General features: G+C 61.0%; 9 protein-coding genes across 9 annotated transcripts; 5 read left to right on the top strand and 4 right to left on the bottom strand.

Annotated features, from left to right (window-relative positions):
• Positions 1–233: 233 nt before the first annotated feature.
• A1Q1_06874 (uncharacterized protein) lies at positions 234–2,261 on the bottom strand (the record flags this gene model as incomplete). The annotated part of the gene is made up of 2 exons (XM_014327123.1): positions 234–681; positions 733–2,261. 2 exons carry the CDS (start codon positions 2,259–2,261, stop codon positions 234–236), a joined length of 1,977 nt encoding a protein of 658 aa, XP_014182598.1.
• A 916-nt stretch (positions 2,262–3,177) lies between these two features.
• Positions 3,178–4,728, top strand: A1Q1_06875 (uncharacterized protein; the record flags this gene model as incomplete). Its single annotated transcript, XM_014327124.1, has 3 exons — positions 3,178–3,537; positions 3,591–3,704; positions 3,775–4,728. 3 exons carry the CDS (start codon positions 3,178–3,180, stop codon positions 4,726–4,728), a joined length of 1,428 nt encoding a protein of 475 aa, XP_014182599.1.
• Positions 4,729–6,169: 1,441 nt separating this feature from the next.
• Positions 6,170–7,306, top strand: A1Q1_06876 (uncharacterized protein; the record flags this gene model as incomplete). Its single annotated transcript, XM_014327125.1, has 2 exons — positions 6,170–6,205; positions 6,362–7,306. 2 exons carry the CDS (start codon positions 6,170–6,172, stop codon positions 7,304–7,306), a joined length of 981 nt encoding a protein of 326 aa, XP_014182600.1.
• Positions 7,307–9,135: 1,829 nt separating this feature from the next.
• On the top strand, positions 9,136–10,414 carry A1Q1_06877 (uncharacterized protein; the record flags this gene model as incomplete). The annotated part of the gene is made up of 6 exons (XM_014327126.1): positions 9,136–9,168; positions 9,259–9,296; positions 9,356–9,639; positions 9,723–10,063; positions 10,110–10,216; positions 10,285–10,414. The coding sequence occupies 6 exons, from the start codon at positions 9,136–9,138 to the stop codon at positions 10,412–10,414; spliced, it is 933 nt and encodes a 310-aa protein (XP_014182601.1).
• A 296-nt stretch (positions 10,415–10,710) lies between these two features.
• Positions 10,711–11,482, bottom strand: A1Q1_06878 (uncharacterized protein; the record flags this gene model as incomplete). Its single annotated transcript, XM_014327127.1, has 2 exons — positions 10,711–10,976; positions 11,236–11,482. The coding sequence occupies 2 exons, from the start codon at positions 11,480–11,482 to the stop codon at positions 10,711–10,713; spliced, it is 513 nt and encodes a 170-aa protein (XP_014182602.1).
• Positions 11,483–12,018: 536 nt separating this feature from the next.
• A1Q1_06879 (glycosyl transferase) lies at positions 12,019–14,083 on the bottom strand (the record flags this gene model as incomplete). The annotated part of the gene is made up of 5 exons (XM_014327128.1): positions 12,019–12,614; positions 12,657–13,403; positions 13,489–13,790; positions 13,841–13,928; positions 14,044–14,083. 5 exons carry the CDS (start codon positions 14,081–14,083, stop codon positions 12,019–12,021), a joined length of 1,773 nt encoding a protein of 590 aa, XP_014182603.1.
• Positions 14,084–16,553: 2,470 nt separating this feature from the next.
• A1Q1_06880 (uncharacterized protein) lies at positions 16,554–17,234 on the top strand (the record flags this gene model as incomplete). Its single annotated transcript, XM_014327129.1, has 1 exon — positions 16,554–17,234. The coding sequence occupies one exon, from the start codon at positions 16,554–16,556 to the stop codon at positions 17,232–17,234; it is 681 nt and encodes a 226-aa protein (XP_014182604.1).
• Positions 17,235–17,749: 515 nt separating this feature from the next.
• Positions 17,750–19,111, top strand: A1Q1_06881 (uncharacterized protein; the record flags this gene model as incomplete). The annotated part of the gene is made up of 4 exons (XM_014327130.1): positions 17,750–17,913; positions 18,130–18,268; positions 18,427–18,589; positions 18,675–19,111. 4 exons carry the CDS (start codon positions 17,750–17,752, stop codon positions 19,109–19,111), a joined length of 903 nt encoding a protein of 300 aa, XP_014182605.1.
• A 390-nt stretch (positions 19,112–19,501) lies between these two features.
• On the bottom strand, positions 19,502–20,857 carry A1Q1_06882 (uncharacterized protein; the record flags this gene model as incomplete). The annotated part of the gene is made up of 1 exon (XM_014327131.1): positions 19,502–20,857. One exon carries the CDS (start codon positions 20,855–20,857, stop codon positions 19,502–19,504), a length of 1,356 nt encoding a protein of 451 aa, XP_014182606.1.
• Positions 20,858–21,194: the final 337 nt, after the last annotated feature.

Below are 21,194 nucleotides of genomic sequence, written 5' to 3' on the forward strand. Positions count from 1 at the left end.
TCACTGGGCTCGTCCTCACGGCGCGTACAATGGACAAAATGCATTTGAACATGAGTGTAGCTACGATGTGATTTGTTGTCTGTGTGATTAGGCGGTGTGTGCCGGGGAGTAGAGGGGGGTCGTTTCGTCTTCTGTCGTCTCAGTTTCTATGTAGGTATGGTTGTGGTGGCGTTTCTTAGGTGTCGTTTCGGGTGGCATTACTTCTTTTCTTCTGTTCTTCGGGCGTCTAGAATTCACTGGAGCGAGTGCTCGACGGCGTTCTCTGGCTCTGCGTCGGCGTCGGGCGCCTCGTTCTTCGGCTCCTCGGCTTCGGGTAGCGGCGCAGCGGAAACGTCGGGCGTCTGCTCCGGCAGAGCTGTCGCGGTTACGTCCGGCGTCGGCTGCGCCTCGGACGGCGCAACGGACGACGCCGCAAGGCTCGGGGCGGCCGTGCCGCCCGTCACTTCCGCAGCAGCAGCCTCGACCCAGGCCTCGACGACAGCCTTCAGGGCGGATTCCCAGCCAGCAGCGCCCTTGGCGACAACGAGCGGGTCGAACTCGATCGAGTGCGCACGGTGCGCAGACGCCTGCCTCTGCCTCGGGAACGCCTTCGGCGGGGCGGGCTTGATGGGCGCCGAGTCGGGAAGTACAGGCGGGGAGAGCGCGACCTCACTCGTCGGCATATTGATCGGGATCAAGTACCTGTGCTGCAGTGCGCTGTTGTTAGTTGCTTGCCGAACATCCAAAACTTACGCAGCCCAGCAGGTCAGATTGCCGACACGGCGGAAGGTCCACTCGCGTCCTGTGTCTTGCGCCTCGGCGAGAGTCTCGTGGATGTCGTCGGCGGGAATGAAGCCCCACGGCCGTGACGAAGAGGCGACGGACGAGTTGAAAGCCTGGCAGAGCAGGTATCCGTCCGCGAGGCGCTGAAGGAAGCCGGCTCCGTCGGCAGGGAGGAGCGCCGCCTGCTCCGGGCTCAGGTTTGCCGTAATGAACGCCCGCGCGCGGGGTGTGCCAGGCTCCGCCGAGAGCCACGCGAGGCGCGGTGAGTCGAGCGCTTCGTTGAACGCCTTCTCGACCGTCGCAGCCCAGCGCCGCAGTGAAGCGCGGGTTCCGTCCGCAGCAGACGCTTCAGTCATCTTGTACTCGCGCGCCTCGGACGTGATCTTGTCCTCCCACGGTTCGTGGTGGGACTGCTCGGCCTCGCGAGCGAACGCGTTGATGTTGAACTCCTCGTCGTCAGAGAAGATGTCCTCGATCGAGAGACTCGACGTAGAACTGTTGGGAGCCACGAAGGAGGTCGACGACAAGCGCCGGTTAGCATAAGCGTACGGTGAGGAGGCACTCGTGTCACCAGAATGCTGTCGCTCCATCGGCGATGGCGAATCAGCGCCGTCTGGAATCACGACAACGGTCGGGACTGGGTCCTGCTGTACACGCCAAGTTTCCTCAAGCCCACGCAAGTGGCCGAGAAGCTCGAGGGCCGCACGGCGCACAGGTGCGCTGGGGTCTGGCTGAGTCGTCGCGAGGCTCGCCACCAGGCGGTCCTTCGAACCCGAAACCGAGCGGCCGGTCGGGCCACTGGCAGGCCGTGAGGGAGTCGAGAACGTTGCATTGCGCCCACTCGATGCCGAAACTCGCCGCGCGGCCGGCGGTACGAGAACGAAAGTGAGAGCTCGAACACGGCGAATCGCACGGGCAGTGTCGACGAAGAGGCTCCGCAGATCTTCGGGCAAGGGAGCCGGGGTGGAGGGCGCACTTTCGGTTGCGGACAGCCGCCACTTCTCGCGCATGTCGGCCGTCAGACGCAGCGCTTCCGCTCGAGCGTCCTCTGGAGCAACGCGCGAGAGCTGGACCTCCTTCCACGGCTTGTGGCGGCGGCGCTCTTCGGGCTGCTCCTCCTCCTCCACCAAAGCGCCGAAGGAGCGGACGCCGACACCAGAGCCCATGCGGTGCTCGAGCTTGACACCGCCAAACTGCATTCGCAAATTCTGGATCGAGGGAAGTGAGTGCACCGAGTCGCGCATGAGGGCCGAGCGGGAGATGTGTCGGTGGTACTTGCCGCGCAGAGGAAGGGCCGGGAGCTCGCCCTCATCGAAGGAGTGGGGCTCGGAGACCATACTACCGAAGCTGTCATCGTCGGGGGCACAGGACGAAGGAACACTGGTGCAAGTCGTTGCCGGACTGCCCGCGTCGGTTTCGTTGTCGGCGAAGTTGCCATGTGGGCTTGGGTGAGGGCTTGGATCCTCTGAACGGTCTGTGCCACCACCAGCGGCAGACATCGTTGAGAGGTGGGGTGAGAAGGAGGGAGAGGTGTTGACGTAAAGGGGTGTGTGATAGGTGAAAGCTGTGTGTGCAGAATGTGTTGAGTGACTAAAGAAAGAGGACAGTCCGGGAGCGTTGAACGGTGTCTAAGCTTTCGAGGTGCTAGGGTGAAGGGCGGGATCCCGGATGGACTAGGGTGGAGACTTGTATTTGTTGTATTGGATGGGATTTTTGTCGTTGAATCGTCGGGGTCGTCAAAAGATAAAGAGAGCGGTGGCGTCGACTATGTATGCGTGGGCATGGTCATGCAGGTCAGTCGGGCGAGTGGGCGATGGGCGGACCCCGTCTGCTGGCAGTAGTGTTGAGACAGGAGATTATTAGGCGATATGGGAGTGCGTTGTTAGCGACAGGAGAGCGGCGAACAGGATGAAGGAAGTGCCGGGGAGGGTGATGAGCAAAGGATGAGCGCGAAGCGGACCTGAGATGAGTGTTCGGCACTGCGGGCGATGACTTCACGCGGGCTCGTGTTTACGTACAGATTCGAGGATCCAGGCGGCGTCTTCTCGTGCTCTTTCAGCATGCTCAGGACAGCACAGCTAGCACAGGCCATCGTCTGTCCATGATCCATGGCGGGATCTCGACGCATCTGCACGCGGTCCACGGCACGCCAGACAGTCCGGGACGTCAGGACATCAGGGCAGCCGTAAGCTTACCAACGCGCCTGCTCTTACGCGTCAAAGTCAGGGTAGGGCCTTCACCACGGCTCGCGTGGCCATTTCATCATCTAAACCAGGTGGATGCAATAAACTCCATGTCCCCTCCACTTCGCTTCCTCGCGATTGCTCTCGCCAAGCTAACCACCGAGCTACATCATTGCCGCTCTCCTCAGCTCCTCAGCTCCCCAGTCCACTCCCTTTCACAGTTTCTTGTCCAATGGCCTCAACACAGGGTCGATACGTGCCGCCTCACCTCCGCAAGGCGCAACTCAATGCAGGCGATGCTCCTCCGATAGCCAACAATCGTTCACCGGTGCCTCGATCACCTGCTGGCGGCAGCAAGTGGTCTTCCTCAACCCCTCCGTCTGGGGGCAACGATCGGCGGCCATGGAGTGACCGTGACGGCGCACACACTCCCCGAGGTGGCCACCACCACATTCAGCGGGACCCTCCACCGCATCAGCGCGGCTCCTCAGGCCCTTCCCTCTTCGTCTTTGGCGACTCCTTTGTCGGCCCTTTCAAGCTGCTCAGTGATCGGTACTCCAAGACGCAGACGTTCAAGGGCAGCAGCGCCAAGGTACTTGCCTCCTTCTGACTACTCTGACACCAAAGGGATTGAACAACCCCAAGTCGCTGAAGCAGGTGTCGAACGAATTGGTCCCACTCCTGAACAGGCTGCTTGCACCTCCTCCATACGCCTACCTGCCGCCATCAGGCCGGTACGCTCTGCTCATCTTCGGTAACGTGAGTTTCTTATACTATGGCAAGCTGACATCAGGTTGACCTCCAAATCAACTATCTCTGGCAACTGCAGCATAAACCTCTCGGCCCCGGGACATGGTCTGACGTACCTGCGGTCGCGCCAGCGGCATCGGAGGAGAGCGAGACGGAACGGATCCTCGCGAACGCGACAGAGAATGAGGGCCGCGGTCCTGCACTCGGTCCTGAACGGTTCGTTGATACCGTCCTGAAGGCGTACACGACCTGGCTTGAGCGTGAGGTCGTCAATGGTCCTGTTGGGCGCCGGGCAGCTGCCATCGCCGCCCCGGATGCGCCGGACAATGTCCGCCGCCTGCCCCCGACCAAGGTGCTCGTTGCCGCCGCGCTGCCGCCACTGGTGCAAGACGAGACGCTGCCCCGTATCCCTCAGAAGTATGTCGAGCGCCTCGAGGCGGATCACGTCAGTGCGCAGCGTGCATTCGAGCGCGGTGAGAAGGCGCCTCGTTCCACCACTCGCTTGACGCCCGAGACGATCGAAACCGCCATGGCGCGTGCTTCACTGAACGAGAGCCCAGTGGGTAAGATGACAGTGCAGCAGCTACTCGTCCACGACCCGCCGCTCTGCACGAAGCCTGTGCGCATTGAGATGACGGAGCGCTTCAACCAAGGACTGAAGGCGTTCTGTGAGCAGCACTCGAATGTGCTCGGCTACGTCGACATTGCTGAGGCGATGCACAACGTCGACTCCGAAGACGCCAAAACGATGGCGGCGAATGGAGCCACCGAGGCAGACAGGCTGGACCGAGAAGTCTCGCGCGCCACTTGGGCGTGCCCCGTGGACCCGTCCAACATCCATCCGCTCTGGGAGCCGACGCTCCCTCTCTGGCTGAAGGCGCTCAAGGCGCAGGGAGTGCCGACCGACCAGTTCGCGATGAGCGACGATGCCGAAGCGACGTTCAAGGCATACGAGGAGGACAAGCGGAGGAGGATGAACCCGGCCTTTGCGGACAAGCCGGCGGAGGCAGTCAAGATCAGGGAGGAGGAGTGAGCGTTATCTGCGGGGCTCAGCGAGCTTGAGGAGAGGGCCTGAGCATGTGATCCGCACGTGCTCGCGATCGAACGGAGTTGTGGAGAAAGAGTACCTGCGGGGTGCGGGGAAAGAAATGAGTGCGGAAGTGAACATTATGCTCGATCGGCCGGCACGTCGGCCGGGAGTGCTTAGGTGACGGAGAAGGGCGATCTTGAGTTGACCGAAGTGGCCGAGGGCGACGGCCTGTGTTGTACGAACGACAAGCGTGTGGTGCTCCGGAAGGTGTATATGCATAAACTGTCCTTGACCCTTTGCACAATGCAGCGTGTAGACTTTCCGAGACAGCCCCGGATCTGGTGACGTCGTATCTGGCTTCTGGAATGAACGGAGATGGGTTTGAGTGTTTGGAATGGACAGAAATCGGAGAGTGTATCGAATGTAACGGCCGTATCACAGCGTCGTATTCGGCGGAGTCCGACGCCGAAGGGCAGCGTGCAAGCGTACCGCACTACTCGTCCGCAGCTGGCGGATGGCGGAGCTAGAGGGGTGCCTTGTCCCCTTGTACCGATGCAGCCGAGCATAGCGACGACGCTAAGTTCTGTTGATCCACAGTGAAGTCCATGGCAGCACATGCTTTCTGCATCGCCTTTCTGGCTCAATCTGAAATCTAGACTCGGTAGACAGATCCATCGTTACGCATGTCTTTGTATTTGTAGTGGAGCAGGCTGCGCAGGAGTTCCCGATGATCGGAAGCGAGTGTGTGGTCTATATCGGTCTCTGATAACAGATCTGGGTCTGCGCAGCACCACCAAGCTGGGCTCTGGCTGGTTGAGCCTGACGCCTTGAACGGCAGAGAGCATGACACGGCTGGAAAAGCTGTGCGCATCGTCTGTGCGGAATTCTCATTTCCGCCAACTCACTCTAATGCATAAGATAATCCCTCAATTGCACTGGATGAAGTGGATTAGGATCCATTCCTAATGAGAAAGAATTGCCGCGGCGGATCCGGCTGAAGCTCTCGGTCGCCTGCCCTGAGCAGCATGTGTGCATCTCGCTTGCGTCGGCAGCAGGTCCGGGGTACTGGCCAAGTTACCCTCAGAGCAGCGCGGGAGCAAAAAAAGCCCCCCGCGCGTCGAAAATAGGCCCACACCTCTGCCCCCACTCTAAACATAGAGCCCGCCTGCTCACCCCCTCCCCCGGTCTCATCGCCTCTTGGACTCTCACTCACCACTGTCTCCTGGCACACCACCCGACATTGACCGACTCATCGACGACACACCCGGCCTTGAAGTACTCACGACGAGAGATTCTTCTTTACCCACTTTTGTCTCTCTTGCCAAGCACTCTACCTTTCGTTCCAAGCACGCCCATCTGGAAGAGTGTGCAAGTCTCGTACTGCGACTCCTCTAGTCCCCGCCAAGACCCCACTGCAACACCTACCGAGCCAGAATAAGACACGATGGGCCGCAAAAAGATCGAGATCAAGCCGCTCACGGTGCGTATCGACGTTCCTCTTACTGCTCCCTTCTGCATCCCTTGCACTCCCCCTTCCATTCCTTCTACCTCCCCGGGGTCTTGCTCCCTCATGCATACTGCCTCCATTTCTCTTGCCCACATCGAAAACCCGAAGTGAGCCTCGGCTGACGATTAGGACGAGCGCAACCGCAACGTGACCTTCCTGAAGCGCAAGGCGGGCCTGATGAAGAAGGCCTACGAGCTCTCAGTCCTGTGCGGGGCGAACGTTTCGCTGCTCATTTTCTCCTCGAACGGCAAGCCGTACGAGTTCTCCTCTGCGGACTTTGACTCGGAGATCGACCGCTACAACGAGTATGAGGGCACGATTGAGCGCCGGCGCGGGGCCGAGTTCGAGGCCATGATCAACGACGACGATGACGACGACGAGGGCGGCGCGGGCAACGACGACGGCGAGCAGCAGCCGAAGAAGGGCCCCGCCAAGAGCCTCAAGGGCAAGGAGAGCTACAAGAAGCGCCGCGTCGCGTGGCGCGAGCCGAAGCGCGACGAGAGCTTTGTCGGCTCGCTCCTCGACGACCGAGAGCGGGAGCGGGAGCGCGACTATGAGCGCAAGCGCGAGCGCGAGGAGAGTCCCTCCGTTGCGGGCCTGTCCTACGCGCTCGGGTTGCAGCAGCAGCAGCCGCAGTACCAGCGCGCGTCGTACCCCGCCTACCCTCCCCAAGTACAAAGCAACTACCTCCCCACGCCCGGGGGATTGGGCGGCGACATGGGCCTCACGACCTACGCCTGGCTGCACATGCAGCAAGCGCACCAGGAGCAGAAACGCGCCCTGCTCGAGCAGCAGCAGCAGCAGCTCCTGAAACTGACCTCGTGCTCGTCCTCCAACAGCTTCCTTCGGGACATCCTCGGCGGAGCAGGACAGATGGGCCTGCCCCCGCAGCAGGGGCAGCAGGAATTCGTGTGGCCCACAGCAGCCCATGGAGAGCAGGAGCGCATGCACGCTGCCCAGCAGCAGCAGGGAGGGGCAGGAGGCGTCACGACGCCGCCGGAGGAGGATCTGATTTGGGCGCTTGCGAATGGGGCAGGGCCGAGCGAGAGGGGCGTCAAGCGCATGAGGCAGTAGACTCGCCGAGGCCGTTAGGCCGAGGTCGAGGCTGATGCCGACGCCGACGCCGTAGGCTGAGCTCTTCCCAAGACTGATCTCGACCCTGCACCCCACGGCTCTGATCAGGCGCTGAACTAGGCGGCCGGACCGCCAATGTACATCACCTTCCTTCTCCTGTATCCTCCTCCTCACCCCTGTTGTATTCTAGATATCCTGGCTGTAGAGCAAAAGACACATGAATATATCCCCGTGCAAGCGTGCAGCTGGTATCTCTATCTCATGGCAATTTGGCATTATGTACAACACTTATCTACTCATTCGCATCGCAGACGGGCCTGACGGTCATGGTCTCGTCGTGGGGGAGCACAGGCGAGGCGATAGTGAGTATCGGCGGGGCCAGCACGGGCAGAGATGTGCGCTACACAGCCCGCCTGGCTTCCTCCCAGTCATCGTCGCTTATGTCTGTGCGGGCAGTTAAGACTTCCCATTCTGGCGTCCCCGTCGTCCCAGTCGAACTCGCACTGCGCCTCTTCTCATCTACATCAACGGTCAAGCGGGGAGGGCCTACTTTCTCCTGCTCGGCGTGCCCTTCCCGCCTCCGCGAAAATCCCGCTGTTCCTTTGCCTCCTCGCTGCCCTTGGCCGTCTTCTCCGCTTTGGGTGTCGCTTGTGCGTCCGACGCCGACGCAGCGTGCGCGGCAGACTCCGATTCGAACTGGGTGTTCATCTCGTCGGCCGTCATGTTCATCTTGTCCAGCCACCGTTGCAGCAAGGAGGCGTTGTCGGCCTGCAGCGCCGCGTTGCGCTGCGTCAAGCCCGAGATCTCGATCTGCTGCGACAGAATCTCGTCGTGCAGGGTCTGCGGTCAGCTCTGGCGTACGGACTCCAGCTCGTCGCGCTCGTCATCCTCGTACTCACCTTGACATCCTCATCTCGCATCCTCCACCGCTCCTCCCAGTTGCGCTCTCGGCGCGTGCCCCCGTCCCTCGCTTCCCGGAGCTCGCGCACTTCCTCGCGCAGACCGCGCACTTCCTCGTCCCTGTCGCGCAGGCTGTCGGCCATCGCGAGCTGCTTGTTCTGCGCGGCTGCTTGTGTGCGATACAGCGTCGCGAGCTCTGTACGCATAGCGTTCAGCTGCGCGTCGAGGTGCGAAACAAGCGGCGCAGATGAGGATCTGCTGTCAGCTGTCGCTCACATCACCCTAGCTGGACGCCTGGTGCTCCCGATCATATTACCTCCGTCAGATCTGCAGTCGGTGGCCACTCCCGGCGACACCCTGCAATCGGAGGAAGACCAGATGCACACGTCGTCGCGTAGTCTGCCTGCACCAAACGGCAGTGTACTCACCCTTCACCACCACCTCCTCTCAGCAGCGCGGCGTTGCGCACCTTCAGCTCCCTCGCCGCCTTGGCCAGTCTCTGGTCTGCGCGTCAGTTCAAGCCTCAAGATAGTAAACTTACACTGCTCGATGACATCCTTTAGCGGCTCGTTCACGTTCTGTTGCGCCATAAGCCGCGCGCGGATCACATTCTGCCACTCGGGCGGTGCACCGAGTGCTGCCATCTTGCTTGTCGTGTTGTTGTTGTTGTTGTTGCAGAGCGTAGTGATAGCGACAGCTCGATCGAGGAAGGTGGCCGATCAGTGCGTCATCTGACCACACAGTCACGCGCTTTGGTCCCGCTATTGTAGTCTCGGGTGGCGGATTAGGCACACCATTAGGATGAAGCTGAAATGGAGGTAAATGGCCATGGCAGGGTTCTAGGCTGTTTCAGACGCGCGTGATAGATGACTGGACTGAAGGACGCGACCGGATTTGTTTTGACATTGCACTGGACAGCTTCCACCATCATGCCGCCGCGAGAACAGATCCTCGGCGAGAGCGTAAGTTAATCAGGTAGGGGTTAGCTGACAGCAGGATCTCAATGCCGCCGCGGCCAAGCTCGTCCGCCTGGCGCTGTTTACGGAGTACAGGCGTCAACCATTGAAGCGCGAGACGATCACGGAGATGAGTGAGTGATATCTTCCTTCACCCTCACAGTAGCTCGATTAGAATCGACAGAATCTCCAGCTTCTTTGCAGAAACTAGCCAGCTGACTTCAGTTATCCCGACAAAGAAGCGCGCCTTCGTTGAAGTCTTGACCCGCGCGAACGAGAAGTTGCGCTCCGTGTTCGGGCTCGAGATTGTCGAGCTGCGTGCGCGGAGGAAGGGCGACCTCGACGACCCGCAGACCCAGGCTCAAACACAAGCACAGACGCAGCGGAAGAAGAAGCGGCGGCGTCGGAAGGACGACGCGTCTGACGCATCGGGCTCGGAGGAGGAGGAGGAAGACGGCGAGATGGCCACTGCAAAGGGTGAGTTATCGACCCTGGGATGGGAAACTGACGCTCAGTCCCCATGAGCAAGACGTACATCGTGCGCTCGGCTTTGCCGACAGCCCTGATCGCGGAAATGACGAAACCGAACCCGCTCCCCTTGCCCGAGGACGAAGCGGCGGCAGAGGCGGCGCAGGCGGATTCGGGTGCCGTGCTGCAGTGGGAGAAGGCGGATGCGTCGCAGACCGGCGCGCTCGGATTGCTCGGTATTCGTACCGTTATCCTGTGTATCATCCTCAGTCTCGGACGGAGCGTGCCCGACGACCAGCTGCACTCCCTCCTCCGCCGCCTCGGATTGCACCGCGACACAGTGCTCCCGTATGCCTCTAAGGACGGAACGGGAGAGAAGCTCACTCTCGACAAGTACCTCGATCTGCTGGCGCGTAAACGCTACTTGGAGAAGGTGAGCAATACACCAGCTGAGGGATTCAGCACGGAGCTAATACCAGGCGGAAAGCGGAGGTACTGGCGGCCAGCCCAAGGTCATCGAATGGCGGTGGGGTGCGCGCGAGGCCGAGTTCAGCGAGAAGGCGGCCGGCGCGTTCATCGAGAAGATGTGAGTGTGCTTGGCACTGGAGCCGGAGCCAGCTACCTGCCTTCCGGATGACTACCAGCTGACATCAGCTTCTTCGACCAGGCCGAGTCCGATTCGGACGACGAGGACGGCGAGGCGATCCGCGCGAGGGAAGCGAATAGGAAGCGCGTCCGGAACGAGCTTGAGCGTGCGGCGGGTGGACCCCTTACCGAGACGTGAACATGAGCGTGAGCATACGGCTGTGACATGGCATGGATACATCTAGGCCCCGAGGAGCGATCGTCTATAGTGTTCTGTGAACTGTGGTATAATGTAATATTTACTTATGAGCGCGAGCGGCGAGAGGGTGGTGGGCGGGTATACAAGCAGAGAGAGAGAGAGTGAGACGCTGCAAGCAGCGAAGGGACTGAGCGCAGCCAGCGGTGCAGCCTCAAGTCTCCTGCTTACTCCTCCTTATCCTCCGCAGCCTCAGCCGGCTTGCGCGCAATGGGCAGGCCCAAGGCCCGATACGCCTCCTAAGCGAATCCCTCGCCCTCCTCACCACCCCGGACATACTCGCGGTACATCGCGTCTCCTCCCTCTCCATCCTCCTGCGCGGCGGGGGCGTCCTCGCCCTCGGCGTCCGGCTGGTTGTCATTGTCGGCGCTGGCCGTGGCGGCGGCGCCACCCGAACCGTCGTCGCGCGGCACAATGTCGATGAGGAAGTCGAACACGTCGCTGAACGCGATGGCGGCGGCGACGTCCGACTTTTGCAGCGTGCGTCGCTTGTGGCCCTCGGCGACTAGCCAGGCGCGGCACGTGAGCTCCGAGATGAAGACTGTTGTTAGCTGGGGATGTCTATGGTAGCTTGGTCGCTCGCCCGCGGCACGTCGCCTGCGGCACGTTCCCAGAGTCCGCAGCCGTCCTGTTGATCCGAAGTGCTGCGAGCGCCCGAGACGGATGCTCCCAGACCGTCATGAGGGCGGATGCGCCCCCCATCGCACGAAAGACGGGGAAGACGGGATCGCAGGCTCACGGCCGCTAGCATTCGGTCTACTCACTCTCACAAGCCTTGGAGAACATGATGGGGGCCTCGGCACTGATCATCTTGACCTCCTCATCGCTCTTCATGACCTTCTTGATACGCGCCAGGGGGAGGTTGTACGTCTTGAAGTCTGGTGTTTCCCTCTCGACGCTGTCCATCTGCCTGGCCCAGAAGCTTTCAAGGAACGAGTTCAGGTCCTGGTGTGGGTGAACGAGTGGTCCGGATGTCGGGATCGGTGCCGGCGCAGAGGGGGGAAGCGGCATGGGCGTGGTGGGACGGATGCGGCGTGTGGTGCGCCGAGCCGTAGCCTGTCGAGGAGGCGGCGGCGGAGGGCACGTTCGACGGCCCCGGGGCGGGAGACGAGACGGCGCTGCCGGCCGACGAGTACCCCCCGTTCGCGAAGGGATACCCGATCTCGGGGAGGTAGTATGGGTTCATTGTCGAATTGGAGGGGAAAGTGGAGGATGCGATGGCGAAGTCGATCTTGGGATCGTCAGGCAGGAAGGGTAGGGCGAGGGCCGAGGTGGAGGCGGATGCGGACGTGAAAAAAACATGGCGACAAGGTGCCATGTGGTCGACAATCTCCTGCGGCAACGAAAATCCCCCGCTGACACTCCGCCCTCACCCCCTCACCCCCCGTCCTCGGCATCCATCCTCAGATCTCACGCCTGCTCTGCCGTTACCATTATCGGCCAGCATGCGTCGGCCGAAGCATCGGCCCGAATGCATCTCGTCTGACTCTACCTCGCATACAATCTGATCATTTGCATCGTCTCAAAACCTAGCCCGTCTATACACATTAATGCTGCACGTTCATCCGGTTCACGCCGTTTGCGACGTCCGCCACCTGCTGCGCAAAGTTAAAGCCCTGGCCCGGCGGCTGCTGGCCCTGCTGGGAAGCGCCCGGAGGAGCACCGTACACGCCGGGGCTCTCCTGGGGCGGGCCCTGGCCGTACTGCTGCTGGGGCGGGGGCTGCTGGTAGTATCCCTGCGGCTGCTGGGCGTACGGGTCACCGGTGCCGATGCCAGCGTTGCCGGGATTCGTGTTCTGGCGCTGAGGCGAGTCTGCCGGCGGGTATGACGGTGCACCGCTGGTATTGCGCTGAGGAGCAGGGTGGCCCTGAGGCTCTTGCGGGTAGTGGTACGGCTGGCCTGGAGCGACATGCCCGCCGGCACCAGCACCGGGGAGGCTGTGGTGAGAGGCGCCGTGAGCGACGTGCGGTTGCGGGAAGGCGTCCTGCGAGCCGTACTGAGAATGCTGCTGAGGGTGCTGCTGCTGCTGCTGTTGCTGGTAGGGGTCGTGGGGAGGTTGCTGCTGCTGGTAGCCCTGGTCATGGGGCTGCTGCTGCTGCTGCTGGGCGTAGGGGTCCTGGGGCGGAGCGCCGTAGCCGTACGCTGAATGTCAGCTCGATCAAACATCCCAGGCAGGAAGCTTACCTTGCTGGGGAGGTGCCTGAGGAGGGCCGCCGCGGAGCGTCTCGTACTGCTGGATGGCGCGCTGGAAGTTCACGTTCATGTTGGCGAGCTCAGCCTGCTGGTCCGAATACTTCTTGATGAGGGCGTTGATCTGGCCCTGGATCGCGACGCTCGACTGATACAGCTCCTCGACCTCGGGGTTGTCCTGAAGGCGGTCGCCCCGAGACGTGTCGATCTTCTTGAGAATCTCGAGCAGCTTGTCGACGAGACCCAGGCTGCCGAACACTCGCGCCTCCTCCTGAGCCTCCTCCTGCAGCTCGCCCGCCGTCGGCTCCGGGAGCGCCTCGACATACGTGACCGGGAAGATTCCAATCTTGCCGTTGCAAGCGCCACGCCACCACTCCTTGTATCCGCGGCTCAGCACCTTGATGACATCCCCACGCTCGAACGAGAGCTCCCCGGGCTGATCAGACGTGAAAGTGTAGAGCGCCCGCACCCGCGTGGCGGTGTTCGGGTCAACGGGCTGCGGCTCGGCCGGGGCTTGCGCCTGGGGCGCCGTCGCGCTGTAAGAGGGGTTGCCGTACGAGGGGCTGTTGTACGCTGGCGTCTGTGCGGGGGCAGCGGCGGCTGCGGTCTGGTGGTGCTGGGGCGCAGGCTGTGATGACGCCGATCCCCGGTTGTCGTTGGCAATGCTCCCACGTCCACCCGTCTCCTTCTTCGACAGCTCGATGACTGCCGCAAGCTCCTCCTCCTCTCGCCGGCGGCGCACTTCGTCCTGGTCCTCGGGCGTCGGCTCCGGTTCATCGAACTGGAAGTCTGAACGTCAGTCACCGACACATGGCATCTAACTCACTCTTGGCACGAAGCCTGTCGTACAGCTCGCTCATGAGACTGAGATTCGCATCTCCCGTCTCCTCAAACTGCCTCGCCCACTCCTTCACGTAGCGCAGCGCCTTGGTTTGGACCGGCTGGGCCGTTGCCCGGTCTGTGATAAGCCTTTCGAGAGCACCAGTCCATGCCCGGCTGCTGAGCTCCTCATGCAGCGGCCTGCCACAGTTCTGAGCGAGCGTGTTCGCGAGTTCGAGAGCATAGATTTGGACGTTCGGGTTGCGGTGCGACAGACGCTTCACGAGAGCGGCTACGGCGTTTCGTGCACTGGTATGTCAGCCGTGGGCCGTCCTGAGGCCTTAGCCTGCACAACATACCCATTCTGTCCCTCATCGCCGACCTTGTCGCAAATCTGAAGGTTCGTGTCCCAGTCCTCAGAGGCGAGGTTCTCGTCGGTCGCCTTCGCTGTTGGTGTCAGTGGCGTGACCAACCAGCGCACAGCGGGCATAGAGCATCGCCCTCGGGGGGCGATGCACAACGTTTCGAAACTTGTCCTCATGCGAAATCTTGGTATACTCACTGACGAGCTCGTCGTAGGGGTTCGCCGCAGAGGAGAACATGATGCTGGGGTGAAAGGAAGAGGACGATGGTGAAGGGAGCAAGAGCGATGACGATGACGAGGTATGGCCTCAGGGCCCAGCGAGCAGCGACCCAGACCCCGCACTCCATGGAGCCGCCGCTCACTCAGCGATCTTAGTGCCATCGGAGGCAATCCCACGTGGCAACTGGTGGAGGTCGCCTGGTGGCAGTGCTCAAAGGACCTTGATTTGACGCAATCGACAGTCAAACGCTGTCTGCAAGAACAGAACAAGTAGTGCGACTGCATGAGGATGTGGTTTCTAACTGCGTTGTTCGGATTCATCGCGACCATGTCCGGGATTTGCGCAACAGCTAAGTTGTGGCTTATGGCCTGCAAACTCGGAGGACGGGTCTCATGAGCATCGGAAGCAGCTCGAGCTTTTGCGGCCCTGCTGTGCTGTGCTCTCCGATGGTGCCTTTGACAATACCAGCTTGTTGGAACGCTGCAGCATATCAATATGATCGGAGGAACGAAGCACCAAACTGCCTCTCTCAGACGATCAGATGACGATGTCGATTCAACGTACCTTCATAAGCAATCAACATGAACAAGAGTCGTCCTCCCATATCAGTCGGCTGATTACGGCTGATCATTACGACTTCGACTGTGGGAGCCGTGACAAGGCTTCGTATCGCTACAATTCATGGCACCCTAGAGACATTGAGGTGTGAAGTCTGCAGTAAAAATGTCTCGCCAAAATGCTCTCCATGCAGGACACTCATCTATGCTTGCACGTAGCCGCTTATCTCCACGAAACACGACACGAAGCATGCGACAGTACGACTGGCCAGATCTTCTGGAGGAACATTCGGACGCCGGCAAGTTCGTCTAGGAGTTTGTGGCCCCTCGCGCCTCAGGAGTGAGGTGTTTCATCGCGCCGGCTTTCCTATTTTCGAGAGCTCACCTGGGCCAGCCTTGTGCGAGCATCTATCTTTGATAACCTTATTGCAACTTAGTCGAGCCCAACATTCTCTGCTGACCTGGGGTGGTTATGGTTGGCTTGGCAGACAGCGACGATGAGGCGGACCGCGGATCAGATAAAGGCCCAACGTGTTGGAGCGTTAGTGCGCTTCAAACGAAAGTCAGGAAGGTGTGCAGCTTGAGCAACAAGGTTTACGGTTGGGTTCGCGACATCCTGGCCTGCGTTTCTGCTCGTCCTCCTCCTGCACACTCCTGCACATCTGCACTCTATATACGAGTCAGGTCCTTGTGATTCGGTGTTTCCACATAAGGAATGAGCAGAAACAATCTGTCAGCCTTCAAAGTCTGCTACCGAAGCGGATGCTCCGAAAGCACCTGTGCATGCTAGCTGCGTGGATTACGAAGGCGCAGTCAGAGAGATGTAGGAGGCGAGTGCAATGCTTGCGTCACGTTGGAGGGTAGATAACATCTAATCGAAGCTACCTTCCCTCTGCACCCTGTCCTTCCCTGTAATGCGACATGTCCGTCTGAATGGTGTTGGATGAGCTGAATCATGGATCTAGCCTAGTGCGGTGGCGCAGCGGTGTCACTCTGGTACGCTGGCGTACTGTGGTGCGAGTGCGGGTGACATCTGCAACTAAGTCAGCCTTGTCCTGGTCTAGTGACCTAGTTCAGCTGCGCACTCGCACGATCTTGCGATCACAAAGCAGGTATATTGCAGCGCAGCAGATCCAGCAGGAGCAAAGGTCAGCACTGCATGCACTGCTCCTGGCCCCACGGCACGGCTGGCTCCACCCCATCTCATTCCCATGCGATTTCTGTTTCTTCTTCTCTGCAGTGCGACACTCGGAAGATGACAGCAATGGCGGTACCAAGGTTTGAGAGATGCTGGCATGGACGATCATCTGACCGTGGTGGAACGTGAGACGTCGCAACGCCCGGCACGCCCCCTTGTCTCGTCTCCGAGAGCCGGAGGCACGACCGGTGCGCCAACAAGTGTTGATAGCTGGTGAGAGAGCAGGGGGCGTTACGCAATCCCCGCTCCCAGTTCAGAAGAGGAAAAACGTCGGACGGGGGCCATGTACGCATGTCTCCTTTCTCATTACTCGTCAGTCGAGGTACGCGTGGTGCACCTGTACGCTTAAAGCGAGATAAAGACGGGGCCTGCAGGACGCAGCGCACTGCACCTGAAACAATCCATCGGGTGGCTCCTGCGGTGCCTCAAGCTCCGGGTGCCCTCGTGCCCTTGGCTTGCCCTTCTAGGACCACAGGACCAACTTCTGCTGCGCTGGGCAATGCACCAACTGGGTCATCTGCATTTTAGCTTCGACCATCTCCTGCTATCAGGCGCGAAGCCATGCAGTAGCCGTGCCATGCCCGCCGCCGTGGGCCGCCGAGGCCAGTCGGTGCTGCAGCCGTAGTGCGTACAGCTGACCGCTCGCCGTTGGCCTTAATAACCCACGATCACGATCCAGCGCCGCTCATCATTCTTCTTGCCTCCAGCACTACACCATACCCCAACCGCCGGAATGCCAATGGCCCTGGCACTCACGACGACGTCAAGCGCTCCAGCGGTGACCGTCGCGACGGCCGTAGCGCTCAACAGCACCGTCGCGAGCTCGCTCCTCGTTGCGCCCACGAGTTCCATCAGCCTCACGCCGGGCCCTTCCTCCGACCCGGTCGTTAGCAACGACTCCCCGGCCGACGACCCTGCACCCCTCGGAGCGGATGCCAGCGCTGTGAGCGCAGCGAGCAGCTCGACCTCTGCCTCCGCCGTGAGCGGGTCGAGCTTGGCCACGCCTTCAACGCCAACTGGGCCCTCACGATCACCCGTCTCTGCGCCTTCCCCGTCATCACCATCACAGCAAAGTGGCCAGAAGATTGCTGCGCAGTCCTCATCGATCTCAGAACAAGGCCCGAAAGACCTTCTTCCGTCGTCAAACCCGGACGATGGCCAATGTTTCGGAGCCGCTGGCACTGGAACTATCACGACGGCATGCTGCGCTAGCCTCAAGGGCGCTCTCGCCAGTGGAGCCCAATACTGCCTCTTCGAGGCTAAGAACGCCCAGACGTGGGAGAACTGCGTAAACACGGCCACCGATGGGAACAAAGCCCAGCTCGCCGTTAAGTGCAGCGGGTCCAGACGGCATCGTGCCGCCTGGGCTGTCATTGCGCTCGGCGTGGGCGTTGCCCTCATGGGCTCGGCGTAGATGCTGCCTGGCGTAGCGCTACACAAGCGAGGAGAGCGATGAGGGTGGAGGAGAGGAGGTAGGAGAAAGGCGGGTAGGTAAAGAGGGGGGAGCTGTCCATCATTTGTATCTATCTAATCGCACCGGCATCTACCTACGTCCCATATAATATCCGACTTGACATGCATAGTCGTTGTAACATCTCAGCAACTCTCTTGGACGGGTGTGACAGAAGCAAAAGCCTGCACGGCACTGACCGTACAAGCAAGCACGTTGCCGTGGGTGAGGTCCGTCATGGTAATCCCGAGGCCAGAGATTCCTAATAACACATTACCCGTCGCCTCGATCGTCCTCCAACGAATTGTATTGAACTGAAATGACGGCTATCCACGGAGGCGTGAGCGCGGGCGGCAGACGGCCGAGTCCGAAAACCTGGCTCCAGGCGCTCAGAGCTCAGTGCGGAGCGCGAGGCGTCAACGTCACGGTGATTGAGTTGCGTTTGTTGCTTCGAACCACTCCACAACACTTCTGCAGCGATGAGCGACCACCCGACGACACAGACCCGCGCCGACGACCCGGACAACTGCGGCCAGCCGGACCCGCTCACGATCGAGAATGACGCAGACGCCGCCGTACCCCACACCCACCCGCATCCTACGGGCAAGGGCGTGCTCGCTATCGACATGGACGACGTTTTGTGGTGAGTCACCCGTGCACTCGTGACCCGGGTCCGAGACGCCTCTGATTCAGTGTCGCTTGCTCTTGGCCTTAAAGTCTTGGCTCATGATGCTTGGGCTGTGAGCGCATGTGTGGGCGGCGTTGGGATCCGTGTTGTTGAGTGCGGTGGAGCAGCCCCAGTAACCACGCTGGAGCGGCGCGACCGAAGCTGATCGAGAATGCTCAAGCTGACACGCAGCAACACGAACCAGACCATCGTTGACATGCACCACGACCTGTTCGACGTCTCGCCCCCGATCACACTCGATGAGTTCCACCACTACCTCTACTGGCACAACCGCGGATGGGGTAACCAGACCCAGACGGTGGAGATGGTCGTGAGTACGGCCCCATTGACTACTTGCCTGCTTTCAGCAACTACTCCCTGCTTTTTCCTCTTGCTTGCGCCACAGCTGGAGTGCAGTTACAGCTGTAGACAAAGTGAAAGAGCTTTTCAGCCCGTGAATGCTCGGTAGCAAGCTAACGTCAGTCCCAGCTGTACCGGAACGGCCTCATGGACCGCCCGCGCCTAGTGCCGGGAGCGAAGGAGGGCTTGGAGACGCTGAAGAAGATGGGCTACACCCTCATCATCATCACGGCGCGATCCGAGAGTCAGCGTGAGGGCACCGAGGAGTGGCTTGCCCAGAACCTGCCGGACAGTGAGTATCACCCTCTTTCTCTCTTGTGTCCTGCCCTCTCTCCCTCTCCGCCGAACTTGCGCATCGCCGCTTTAGCTGACACAAGTCTTCGACGAGATCCACTTCACGGGCGCGTTCAACCACCTGATCCCAGCGACGAAGGAGGAGCACGAGGGCCACGCAGCGAAGCGCGCCGTTGTCTCGCACCACAAGCGCACAAAGCACGAGGTCATGATGCAGACGAACGCCCTGCTGCTCGTCGACGACAGCGCCGAGAATGCGCTGACGTGTGCTCGCCTCGAGCCGCACAAGCAGGTCCTCCTCTTTGGCTCGTACCCCTGGAACGCGGAGATTCGCAACCCCGCCGACCCCGAGAATCCCGATGACAAGAAGACATACGTCGAGCTTGAGAAGGAGGGCAAGCTCGACGAGGCGAGGCAGAGGAGACAGAAACGTATCGACGAGGCGTGGCTGCCCCAGGGCGTTACGCGGGTGAAGGACTGGCACGAGGTCGTCGACTACGTGAAGGGATTAGACAAGTAGACTTGCTATGGAACGACACTAATCTGGAGCTTTCCGCGGGCTGGGACTGATGGGGAAGGCTGAGGCAGGCACGCCATGCGACTGACTACAGCTTGCCAATCTGACTCACGACAGGTTCGAAAGCGTGCGAGACAGTGCGAGGGATCGTGATCTTCGGTGCGACCGAACAGTCTGAGACATAGCCGTAGATCTGCTCTGTCTGTTCAGCCACGACCGAGTTTTCCACGTCCGTTCACGCTGCTCGTTTCGAAGAGCTCTACGCTCGCTCAGCCGACGGTATAGCATGAAGGGGTACAATCTGTCTCGGCCGAGGGGTATATGGGTATACGTTTCCTGGGTATTTGGGTATCGATTCACTGACTTGCCTGCTGCCGATGAGAGTAGAGGCCTCTACGGACGGAACATGGGTACATTGTACGGGGTCCAGTCGATCGGCGCAGCAGGAGGACCAGCGTACACCCACTGCACGCCGTTCCCGAGCGCAGCCTGTCCGCCATATCCCTCGTAGTGCACCGCACCGCCCTGAGGGAAGACATGCCCCTGCTCCGCCATAACGCCCATGAGGGCGCGCGACGGCCGTCCGCCGGGCGGGAGGGTCATCCACATGTCATGAAGGTGGGGCGTGAGCCAGGCGTGTCCGGGATGAGCTTGCGGGGGCGGTGGCGGAGGAGGAGGCGGCGGAGAGGGAGTAGGAGGCGGAGGGGGCGTGGGCGGCGGAGGCGGCGTGGCAGGCGGCGACGGTTTGAAGCGGTTCGGCCACATCCAGTTCGGATCCTTGACCCAGGGCGGGATCCAGGGAGGCGGAGACGGAGTCCGCGTAGGCGCTGGCGGAGGCGTGGGTGCCTTGGGCGGAGGGCCGGGGGGTCGGACGAAGTAGTGGTGCAGTCGCTCTGCCATATCAGGTGGCACTGCCGGCCCACTTGGTCCAGCGGGGGGACCGAAGCCTGCCCAAGGCGGAGTTGGCTGTGTCGACTGGGCCATGGGCGAGTGAACCGGGCACATCGGGTTGTTGCAGCCGCCCTGGGGCTGGAAGAAGTGCGGCGGGTAGCTCGGCGCAGGGGCTGGGATCGGCATGGTCGGCATCATTCCATGAAGGCCCATCATGAAGCCAGGAGGCGGAGGCGACATAGCCTGAGGCGGGGGTGGAGCCTGCTGGCCCGTGGCCGCAAGCACGCTGGCGAAGCGCGGGTCACTCATCCACTGGTAAGGCTCTGACCACGGGTTGGCAGGCGGCTGCTGGTATGCTTGCGTGGCTGGAGTCTGGGGCGGCGCGTACGAAGACGGCGTAGGGTAAGACGGCGTCGCCCACTGAGGGGGTTGGACGTAGGCGACTGGGAAACCGGTGGGGTTGGGCATCTGGAGCGGAGCGACGGGTTGCATCCATGGGCCGGGGACTGGCCACGGGCTCGGAGCATCGGCGGCAGCCCAAGCGGGGATACCCGCCTCTTTCTTCTCCTCAGGCTCTTCGGGCTCCTCGGGCTTCTCCTCAGGCTCAGATTCAGCCTTGGGTGGCGGCTTCGGACGGCGACCGACGTGGTCGCCCTCCCAGCCGTATCCGTTCCATCCGTCGGGGAAGCCATTGTCCTCTTCAGCTTTCTTCTTCGACTTGCATTCGGGACATGGGCTCGAGCTCTTCGGGGCAGCGGGAGGCGGGGAGGGCGTGCGGGCCGTGCTCTGCAGGCCACCCTTTGGATACGGCGGCCAGAACTGCCAGGTCGGCGAGGGACTGCGATCCCCGGAGGTCATGATTATGGCTGAACCCCGCTGGCTTGTTAGTGCACCAGCCTGAGGGAGCTTGATGGACTCACTGGTGGATTAGTTTGCGGTTGGTGAAAGAGAAGAAGAGGAGCAGTAATACTGTCAGCCCCATACGCCAAGCTCTTTCGCATGGTAACGGGAGCTGAAGATGTCAGCCGACATGGAGGGCATCGTTCGACGTGCGGAGGTGCAAGAGTGCGAGAGCATGGGAGGCCAAGTGGTTGCGAGCAGTGTGCACGCGGGGATTGGGGTCCAGGGATGGACAACGGCGGGGTAGCAGAGGGCAAAGTGAGGGGAGTGACGCTCCCCTCCGCCTTGTGTGTGT

This window comes from Trichosporon asahii, assembly GCF_000293215.1.
Source record: "Trichosporon asahii var. asahii CBS 2479 unplaced genomic scaffold scaffold00009, whole genome shotgun sequence".
NCBI lineage: Eukaryota > Fungi > Basidiomycota > Tremellomycetes > Trichosporonales > Trichosporonaceae > Trichosporon > Trichosporon asahii.